At 41.7% G+C, this 11,018-nt stretch overlaps 1 protein-coding gene across 1 annotated transcript in view; it reads right to left on the bottom strand.

The window, feature by feature from the left end:
• Positions 1 to 1,339: 1,339 nt before the first annotated feature.
• The window catches only part of GLE1 (GLE1 RNA export mediator), a 9,948-nt gene continuing 269 nt past the window's right edge, over positions 1,340 to 11,018 (bottom strand). Inside the window, exons 2-16 of the mRNA XM_031057307.1 lie at positions 10,490 to 10,763; positions 9,835 to 9,963; positions 9,524 to 9,672; positions 9,142 to 9,202; positions 8,609 to 8,863; positions 7,638 to 7,866; positions 7,399 to 7,514; positions 7,113 to 7,182; positions 6,645 to 6,787; positions 5,626 to 5,816; positions 5,099 to 5,228; positions 4,683 to 4,787; positions 3,671 to 3,753; positions 3,461 to 3,524; positions 1,340 to 2,765 (exon numbers count right to left, since the gene is read on the bottom strand). Of these exons, the coding sequence (XP_030913167.1) occupies positions 2,697 to 2,765; positions 3,461 to 3,524; positions 3,671 to 3,753; positions 4,683 to 4,787; positions 5,099 to 5,228; positions 5,626 to 5,816; positions 6,645 to 6,787; positions 7,113 to 7,182; positions 7,399 to 7,514; positions 7,638 to 7,866; positions 8,609 to 8,863; positions 9,142 to 9,202; positions 9,524 to 9,672; positions 9,835 to 9,963; positions 10,490 to 10,763 (2,068 nt within the window). The 3' untranslated portion in view covers positions 1,340 to 2,696. The remainder of the gene's footprint in view (positions 2,766 to 3,460; positions 3,525 to 3,670; positions 3,754 to 4,682; positions 4,788 to 5,098; positions 5,229 to 5,625; positions 5,817 to 6,644; positions 6,788 to 7,112; positions 7,183 to 7,398; positions 7,515 to 7,637; positions 7,867 to 8,608; positions 8,864 to 9,141; positions 9,203 to 9,523; positions 9,673 to 9,834; positions 9,964 to 10,489; positions 10,764 to 11,018) is intronic.

Here is an 11,018-nt window from a genome sequence, read left to right on the forward strand (position 1 = left end):
CTTTTATAGCCCGGCCGGAGGTGACGTCAGCGCCGCAGAGCGGCCCTGCCCGGTCGGCGGAAAGAGACGAAGAACTTCGGAAAGAATCGGGAAAAGACAGCGGGGAGGCCACGCCCACCCGAGCTCCGCCAGTGAATGATGGGGATCCGGAGAGAGCCGAGTGAATCCGGAAAGAGACGAACAAATCCGGAGAGACCGAGGTGTTCGGAAAAAACCGAGGGAGAGGGTCCGGAAAGGAGCGAGAGGTTTCGGAAGGACCGAGCGGTTCCGGAAAGAGCCGAGCGGAGGAGCAGGGCGCGGAGGGCGTTTGTGCCCGGCAGGGACCTCATCGGGCACCACAAAATCTCATTATTAGAGGGGGAATCCGTTAAAATGTTCGCGCAGGGGGTCGGTAGAGGGGTCTCTGCCCCCTTCTGCGGAGTCAGGGTCAGTTTGAGTTTCAGGGAGTCGAAGTTCTGCGGCTCAGTGATGGGGACAGGCCACCTGTGCAGCATTCAGCCACGGTCAAAGCAGCAGCTTCGTTAGTTTTACATTATATAGATATGTATTTATATATATATGTATAATACACACACATATATATTTATAAAATTTATATGCAGATGTATAGGTAAGAGGGGCTGCTCGAAGCACCGTGCAGTGTCACCCAGAAGCCTGGCAAGGACACAGCATCAAAAGGCTGCAAGCGCCTGTCAAGGGAAAGCTATTTCTGAAAAGCTGATGCATAAATTCAAAGGAAAATGAGCCTTTAGCATTAAATCAATGTTTAAAATAGACACATTCTACTCTAAAAAAAAAAGAAATAATTAGAGATTAGAGGGCTGGAAGGCAGCAAGAACGTTATTGGCTCAAAGTGGTGAGTGGGTTTGATGGCTGTGTGAATTAATAACACTATTTGAGTGAAGTACTTAATTGGAAGCACAAGCACTTATGGTGACACTGCATGCCTGGGACTGCCTGGAACTCCTGTCTCCAAGCAGGAGTCTGACTCACACCAGCTTTGATGGATCTCATCCTGAAGGCACAGTTATTTCCACAGCTGCAATGCTCTCCTTGGTCACATTTGATATAAATGTACATGCAAACCACCAGGGATATATGCATATGACCTTATTTGCATTGCATCTTAACAGCACCAACTGGCTAACATCCAAACCTGCTAAAATGACAAAAACAAGTCAAACACTCAGCTCAAGCAGCAGATACAACCTCAAGCTACATCTAAAAACAAATATTGATTCTTATGAAGCACACACATTATCCATTTAGCATTCATATGAGTATTTTTTAAATAGTAGGTATGTGGATTCTCTGTACTGAGGCAGAAAAGGAGATCTTGTTTTTTTATAAAAATATATACTTTTATTTACCCCACAAATGTTAGAAACCCCAAGTAGCTGTCAGCAAAAAAAAAGTAGTTTTGTATTTCACAAGTACATCATCAAACTCTTCCTTGGGTTTGGCACAGGCAGACAATTGTTTCTAACAGACAGGACCAATTACTGTCTTGGCAAAGTGAAATTATCTCCACCATAATTATGAAATATGCAATATATAATTAAAACATCTCCACTCAGTATCAAAAAACTTTGTACATTTTCAAGTACACTAATAAAAGTTGCATTGCTTCAGAGTTATCTGACAGAAAGGACACCAGGAGGACATTTCCAATTTCCCAGAACAATCACAAGGTAACAGTAGTCTAAAATATTCCAGAGTCAGTTTACAAAATACATAAACCAAATACAAATTTAACTTAGGTACTAGACAATTTTAAAGACAATGTTAAGTGTTTTACAGGCCTGAATTACAAAGCACATGTTACAACCTCTTCTAAGCAATCCCAAGAACTATATGGAAAATCAAATTATTATTCTCATATGAGAACATGAATTGTTCTACAGCTTCAAACCATAGTGCCTCTAGGAAAAACAAACCCCAGTCTGATAAAAATAACATTTTCAACTTGCAACAGTATATTGCCAGAATAATTAACCACCTTGTAGAACTCAGAAGTAAATTTTCTCATCTTAGAGGCCACCAAAACAGTTCAAGGACAGCTCACTGTAAATCCAACAGATTTCCCATCTCCCCTATTCATCAGGGAGCTGTGGATTTTCTTGACTGCCCCTTCTCCAACAGAAAAAAACCATAGAATTGTGATTGTTACAGGAGCTCTTCTGGAGCCCCCACAAACCTTTTGGAGCAGTGAGTCTACCTCCCCTCAACCCAGAGTCCTGCATTTTGGAGTGAAGTTACATCCAAGGGAGACACCAGAGTCAGCACTGCTCACCCTTCACTAGCCTCACCACAGATTTTAGATTATGTTGAGACAAACAAGTCCATCAGCATAATTACAGTTGATTTATAAAAGATGTAAGAAATACAAAAATAAATTTGTAGCAGTAATTTTGAGATTGATTATGCTGGTAAGAGTTCATAAAGCTGTGAGGTATTTTCACTTCCATGAGCCAAACAGCACTGTGGAATTTTTCAGTCCAAGAGTCCTTAACTCCAGAGCCATCAGCACAATGGACTTAAAGCATCTTCCACTGCTTAAAAATATGAAGGAAAAGTCTTGAAGTTTCAGTAATTTATTATACAAAAACTTATAAAGATCTAATGCAAAGATTAGCTTTAAGTCTAACAAATAAATCTTGAATTAAACATTAAGGGGAGAGGAAATACAGGCTGATTTATGTTCTCCAAAAGGAAGGTGTCAGAATGCCCTTTGGTAATGGAATTTCCTCGGCACGTAGACATTTCTAATGGAGAGAAAGACAAATAATAAAGATAAATAATAAAGATAAATATTTTAATTTGGCATCTCTTCTCAGGAATTCTGATGGCTCTTACTATACATGCAAAGCATTGCTAATAAAATGTACCAGTTTAATTATTAAATGAAAGTACAACTTCAAAGCTGTCATGTTTTAATATCATAATCCAAGTCAACATTCACAGAACAATTTAAACAATCAAGTAGTTACAGTTTTGCAAGCTTTATTTTAAAAAATATGCAGAATGCAATGCTAAACAAACACTACAGAAAGCAGTTCAAATTGTCACTTCCCCATATATTTAATCAGGACAAGTGCTAAAAACAAACAACTACTGATAAGAAACAGCCTTGACAGAAGTGACTCAGCAGAATCCTCCTCAACCTGTACATCTCCTCTCACTGATCTTCCTTTATAACCAAAATACATTTTCATTGATAAAAATTAGATGTGAGGTAAGAAAGCAGGGAGATGTTCGATATCATAATTATCATTAAGGTAATTCAGCAATTGAAAAGTTACAAAAGATGGGTTAGATCACAGAGAGAGGTCTGGTGGGTGGCAAGCAGTGCCAACCTCATTATCCAAATGATGCATATATTCAGTGATGGGAAAAAACAAAACTCAAACCAAAACATCTTGAAATTAAATGAACAAAAAAACCCCCAAAACTGCTTTACCTGCACAAAATTCTTCAAACGTGACAAACAGCCCATCTGGCCAGAGCTGGTCACAGCTTCGATCCTGCAGAAATAACAGCACGTTTCAAAATCTATTCAGAAAGTTGGGTTTGATTCACAAGTGGGTGTGGGGGTGGATGGCAGGGATTGGAAAACATGGATGAGTCATTTCAGAATGAACACCAACATGCCCAACCTCAGATATCATACCTTGGGATATAGGATTTCTGGATAAAGAACATTGTTTTCCAGAACTGAATCCCATACTGCTTCATCAGAGCATTGCCACACACCTGTGATACAGAAAGGCACCGAGTGCAGGTTACAGAATTCAGTTTCAGACTTGCATGACAGCTGCAATGAACCTGCTCCACACCAACCACTTAATGCTTTACTCAGACATTTAAAGAAATACACCTACACTAAAACAAGCAAATCCTCCAAATGCTATTAGTGCTACCACAATCACCTTCTTTCCTGTTATATGAATCTTGACATCCTTCATTTCACCCCAGTCTCCCTCCAAAAATAGTTCTCCTTGCTAACACCATGTGCTGGGGTACACTGTGGTCATTTCCCCACTGTGATTGCTGCTGTGTGCAGTGATTCATCAGCTTTCTACACACAGTTTACAGGACAAATGCTCCTCTGACTTCACCACCCCTAACACTTTGCACTTTCTCATCTGTACTTTTACAGTTCTTTAGAAGCATTTGAAGAGCAGAGAAGCTGCTTGTGCTCAACAGTGTTTGTGTCCCCTGACTTCAGCCTTTAACTTTGGCTCTTATTTAGCACAGGCCTATTATCTTAGGATATAGGATTAATATCCATCAGGCTCTGATCTTTTCAGCCTGAAAAATCTATCCTGTTTTATGAACTAATTTGGCTGGAGCAGCCACAGGACCTCCTTGCACAGTATGAACTGCCAAGTACTTAGAACAGACCTTATATAAGATCATACAGCTATTTTTAAAATAACAGAAACCTTAAACAGAATCAAATACAACAACAGAAATTGTGTTTATAAAAACTTCAATTTTGAAATAATTCTGTATTTGCAAAGCTGTATTTGAAAGAATGTGGAAACATTCATGTTCCTTTCTGAAGGAATAAGAACAAGTTAAAAAAACCTGCTGTGAATCTCAGCTCAGCAATCCCTTCAGAACCCAAAAGGATGTAAACTGGGGACATTTAACTACTAACAGTTATCCACACCACTTACTTCCAGGAAATCCAAAAGCAGCATAGCTGTCACATCTGCCAGAGGCTCCAGATTCAACATCTGTGCAAGCCAGCGCCACCCATAGCTCAGACCATGAGGATGAGCCTACAAAGCAACAAAGAAGCTACTCAGCTCTTGCTTTATGACTTGTAAAACACAATTATCAAAACAGACAGTTTTGTGATTGACTTTCTTCTTTATAAAACTTGATCATTGTGAAAACATAAAGGAAGTAGAGGTTCACGCCATTAATTACTTGGCATTGCTTTGTTCATCATGGTTTATGATCATTTTCTTTCAAATATATCCTGAGCTAGTTTAAATTCAGCACACCTCAACTACAAAACAAACTTCCAAAACATTTAATAGACTCCTGGGACAGTAATAAGGTTCTAAGTATAATGCCACACACATACCCCTTGTCTGTTTCCATAAGGCCAGCGGAGCTGAATGATGGCAGCATAGAGACGAATCATTCCTGACATCCTTTTAAGAAAATGATCTTGTTCTTCCACTTTAGAATCATGAACTTCATATCCAAGCATCCTTAGTAGGAGAAAACATTCTAGTTTTAGTACAGCAAAACACATTCACTCAAGTCCCTGCAGCTCTCAGCTTACTTGAAGTCAACTCTACTGAGAACAGGGATTTTTCAAAAACATGCAACATGCAAGAATTATTGAAAGGCTGATCATCACCCTCTGGATCATATGTTCCACTATGTGGTGAGGCACTGGAAAGGACAGGTTGGATGGGGCTCTGAACAACCTGGTCTAAGAAAGGTGTCTCTGCCATGGCAGGGGGCAGGAACAAGATGGGTTTTTTGTGAGTGAACCTCTGGAGTCACTGCCTGTGTGCTCAGGGATGGGGGAAAGTGGAGCTCACTCGGAATAGTCTTCATCCTTGCAGGGTTCATGCAGAAAAAGCCCAGTAGTGAATTTACCTCTGATACTCTTCCACAGAAGTCCCTTCTTTCCGAGCAGGGTAAAATGGCACAGAATATGGGCACTTTTTGTGCAGATGAGCTAAAAAGATGTCTCCGACTCGAGGGTGTAATTCCCAGATTCCTGAGAGCACCACAGCAATTGGGAAAGCTGAATCATGGTGAAAAGATACTTCTCCTTCCCCATGTTTCTGGAGGGTAGAAAAGGAAAGTCAGCCACCACTCCTTCAAGTAATTCCTCAGGAAAAAAAAAAAAAATTCCTAATTTTTGTAGTTAGCCTTTACTAAAGAATCTGAACGTTTCCATGGCTATGAACCAAGGATAGAAAAGCTGATGAAGCCACATATCCTCAGCTCCCACAGAGGATGACAATAAACTGTGTCTCAAGATAGAAAATGGGATTAGCAAACACAGGCTTAAAGTGCAGGCTGCACAGATATTCTCAACCCAAAGAATCACTTTCATATATTTACAAATTAGTCACAGTTTTACTCCATGGGCTGATTTTTGCATGCATTTGTTCCTGCAGGGAGAAAAGTTTCAAACAGCCCAAATTTTACAAATAAAGACAACAGAAAAATACTGCCAACTCCAAAAAACAACTTTAACTTCATTTCTTGATAGGTGCTAACAAGAAAGCAGGGACTGAAGTTTGCCTCCTGAGCATGAAGGTTGGGGTTTTTTGTCCCCCAAATTCTGCCAAGATATAAGGTTTGAGCCTATATATAGTTTTGTGATACACCATAAATTAACTGTCAAACTATTTTCCACAACACTGCACCTACCTAGTTCAAAATATGTAAGATGTAAGCCTGAAATTTAAAAGTGTTTTTCCTCCCAGAAGAAATAAAATAAGGGTTGGAAGTGAAAGAGAAACTAAGTTTTTTCACTGCATTCATACAGGCAAACTGAACACCCAAGGATTTTGTTCTTCATAGCTGAAGAGACAGTTCAGTGTCCAAAAGCATCTCCTAGAGCACTGGCTACCTGTGCCACCCCAAACAAGAGACTTCCTCACCACAAACTTCTCTGCAAGCTTGTAGCAAACAAACTCCAGCCCCTGTGGATGCTGAGTCACAGACACCGTTTGTCCTTCAGTCTGAACAGGCTTCCCAGACAGCAGATTATTGATCTTGTCAAACACCTCTCTCAGCTTAGAGCCTGCAAATACATAAGGAATGTATGGAGACAGAAGATAAGGGAACAGCAGACAAGTCTTACCCAGAACACACCAAGCTCACCAACACCAGACCCACAACCCAAAGGGCACCTTTGCTCCCTCTGATTAATCAAACTTAATCCTGATGAAGAAAGATGCTTCTGAGGGAAGCAACAGGCCTTCAAAACACAAGCAAACCCTCCTGCACAGATAGGCTGTGTGCAGGTCAGCTTCCTGCTACAGGAACACTTTATATGCTTGTGCCCTCATAAAATCTTTAAAGCAAAAGGAATTTCAGTGGGATTGAGCTCTTGGTGTTTTCCTGACCTGATATGCTAGAGATCTGGCTCACAGGGATGGTAGCAGCTTTCTGCAAGTTTGTTTTTATCTTCTTCACCTGGAGAACAAACAAACAAACAAACAAACAAACAACTTTAAAATCCTTTCCAAACTAGTACATATACATATATATAATAGTTTGGATGAGCAGAGTAATAACAGGTTGCTACAACACAGTTTTTAATTTTTTTTGATGAATGAAAATGAAAACTATCCTGTTTACCCTAGAAATTAATATAATCTCTCTTCAATAGTATTAACAATTTGTTCATACCTCAGTGTTGCCTTTGCAGTTTGCAATTTCACTGAAAGCAGCAACACATTGCTCAGCAGCATCCTGAAGCTGCTGGTACCACTGCATGATACTTTCTTCTGTTTTAACCTGAAGTCCTGTTATTAAAAAAAACCAAAAAAAGATGGTAACTCAGAAAGACCTAAACCTCTAGTGAAAAAATGAATTTTAAAAAAATGCAAGTCAAAGGAATAAAAGATTTTTAAAAAAGCCTAACCAACCTTCCTTCTGCTGCTTTTCCCCTGTTTGTTGTGCAGGGACAGGAGTCTGACTCTTCATCTGCTCTTTTTTCTCCAACTCTTTCTGCTTTTGTTTCTTTTCCTCTTCATCTTTCCTCTTCTTTTCTTCTAGAGCTGCAGTGATTTCCTGCTGCATGCTGGATATCAACCCTCGCATCTCCTGCAGGGCTCGTTCAGTGCTGGCCACATCTGCTTGAGTTGGGAACCCTCTCTGCCATGAAACATGAGAGGTAACACAGCTTTAATCTCTGGTTCCAGGGTCAGAGGGCCATCAGCAAGCACAAGGAGCCTTTGAAGCATTTGCCTTCAGATAATCTGGGAGCTAACTATGTATCTTATCCCCATCTCCTTTATTTGTACATAACATTGGTCCTAATATTTGTAAATAATGCAAGTCCATGACTAAATCTCCTAAGATCTTGGACAACAAAAATTAAGAATACACTTGGACAAGTGCAAGTGAACTCCAGTGCAAAGCCCTGACAGCTCCCTCTGCTGAAAGCCAGCTGTGACAAACTGGAACACAGGATTAGCCTTATTAGTGCTTTATCTTTCAATACTTGTATCCCATCCTAGAAAGAAAAAATGTCAAGGAAAGCCAGCTACTGCAGAAAAGCTCACGAAGAGAATCATAAGATGTTCAGTATTTAACAATTCATGAACCAGTCCACTGTCACAGAGGGAACTTTACAGCACCAAGAGTTTACAGCAATTTAATTTGAATCTTTCTCCTGTAGAAGTTCTCATGCATTTTGATAAGCCATTTCAGGAGAACAGCTGAAGTGCCAGAGGAAAGAATTCCCCTTTGAAATCGGGTGCTTTATAGGATGAATATCTAAAAACATTGCTGTGACATCTCATTTAAGGGCCTCATGACAAGCTACCTTTGAAGACAGCTACAGAGAGCTTTAGGAAGGAATGACAGCCCAAGTTAACACCTGCAGAGCCTGTACCTCGCTCGTGCTGCGGATGAGCCCTGACACCAGTCCACAGATCTGGTTGCCACGATTGCTGTAGGCAGACAGATCAATTCTGGGCAAGTCTTTGTGCCTGTAGTTGGGATCAATCTGCTGGTTCAGCTGCAGCAGCTCCTCCTGGATGGAATAAAGGCGCCGCAGCCTCTCCTGGCCCTCCTCCTTGCGCAAACGTTCCAGCTCCTCCTGCCGCTGCCTCTGCTGCTCTGCCTCACGCAATTTCAGGTTCAGTATCTGGGGAGACAAAGACACAAGAGTCATAAAATACCTCAATAACTCCAGTTGTACAGCTCCTTCCTGGTCTGATGGCTCCAGCTTTACAGGGCCTTCCTGTTCCTAGGACACAAGTGCCTTTACTGCATTTCCACATTGCAGCAGGTACCCAGGATAGCACCAGAAAATCCATCCTCACTTCAGAGTGTCATGAAAATACAAATAAATCAATTGGTCTTTCCAGTTCCCACCCAGCAGTCATGGTCTTTTATGAAAGACAATTCTTAAGAGTCTCAGACCTTTGCTCTATGTCGGTGCTCTTCCTTCAACTTCTCTTGCTGCCCCTGAGCCTCCTTTGAGCTACAACACACATAAAGACAGAAAAACTGTATTCAAGACATTCAGGAGACAAAACACAAACCAACACACAGGAAGCCACTCTTAAACCAAGCTAAAGGAACTTTAGCTATCACAAATGTTGCCTTTTTCTAACCATTGAAACCTCAACAATAGCCAAACATCTACTCTGACAGCCAAACTCTAACAGGATAGTTAATGTAAGACAAACAGCAAGTGAAATTTCCAACCACAAGTGACTAGTACAGAACTGTCAGGAGCAGGAATTAATCTGCACTTTGATTAAATGCTATAAAATTCTAGTAATACCAGAGGTAATCTCACCTCTTCTCCATTACTTCTTGCAACTCTTGGAATTCCTGATGCCGCTTCAGCTCCCGCAGTTCATCAAAGCGCTTCAGCTGCTCGCTGGCCTGGGCATAGGCTGCCCTCACCATCTGCTCCTGCTCCTCCTGCCGCTGTCTCAGCCTCTCCTGCATTACAGAGGGGCACCAAAGGTACTCAGTGAACGCTGTGGACAGAAGAAAACACAAACTAAACTGCCCAACATTTATAACTTGCTGTCCTTCACTGTTACCTCTGACTCTGGAGCTCTCCTGGGATTCACAGACACCCTCTCAATCATTTTTTCTTACCTTTGCTTTCAGCCTGTGCATCTCTTCATACATCCGAATGCAGCCTTCGACTTTTGCAACTTTAGATGACAGAACTGCTGCTGGAACAACTTCTTGCTTTGTTTCCTGGAGACTAAGATGATCATTTTCCTGCATGGTAAGCATAAAAGCAAAATCAGCGACTAAACACAGGATCAGCAACTCACGGAGGAAAACAGAAAAAGCAAGTCTCCTGAACTATTATTTGCCCAGCTTCCTACCCTTCTGCCTTGTAAAATAGAGTCAGAATACATGTAAGTCACACAAAGACTCCAGAGAACCCAGTGGGGTTACTCATGGAGTTTTACAACAGCCCTGACCCTCCTCTGTGACCTTATGGATCAATCCTGTGCTGCTAATCCATAACACAACAGAGCTCCAACTATTTTCCTCAGTTACGGTGAAAAATGGAGTTTGCTTTGGGTCCACTCTGAAACATTTTCCTATGAAAATCTTGTTAATACTAATTTTATCACCACCTGTTCATACTACAAAAATAATTAAAACCAAGGATGTTTTCCCCATAAATTAACAGAGCACAAACCAGCCTTGATCTGACAATTTATGACAGCAAGTGAGGACCTTTTTTATTCTCACACCTGCTCCATAAACATATGGATTAAATTCAGAAAGCTACCTTGGTCTCACTGGGCTCTGCAGATGAAGGTGGTGATGAGCTCCGCCGGCTGTCAGGCGGGATCTTCTCCGCAGACGCCCTTTTTGGGAGTGGGGTGGATTGTTTGGGCGTTGAAGTCCCGGAGAGTGTGATTTCCTCTGCTAATTGCCCACTAAGGCTGTCCAGCACCCAGCCGCAGTAAGGGGAGAGCTCAACGGGAGCCACACATCCTTCCAAGGCAGCCTTGAGAGAAAACATTCTCCGTGAACGGGGCACAGCCTCAATTTCAATAAAACTTTAACACACCATGAGCACACCTGCACAGTTAGTAGCTGCTTTATCATCGCAGCTCAGCATCCCATTTAACCCTTTTTTCTGCTGTCTTTCCAACACTTTTTCCGGACTATCCTACTTTCGCAGGACATTTGAACCCCCTCGGACAGCCCCGCTCCCTGACCCGGCGCTCCCGAGCCTGGACCCGCTCTGGGGCTATTTCAAGCCCTCAGTGTCACCGGCATGAGCGGCCGCTGTTTCCCAGCGGGCAGGGCCG

Source organism: Geospiza fortis, unplaced genomic scaffold, assembly GCF_000277835.1.
Source record: "Geospiza fortis unplaced genomic scaffold, GeoFor_1.0 scaffold27, whole genome shotgun sequence".
In the NCBI taxonomy this organism is placed as follows: Eukaryota; Metazoa; Chordata; class Aves; order Passeriformes; family Thraupidae; genus Geospiza; species Geospiza fortis.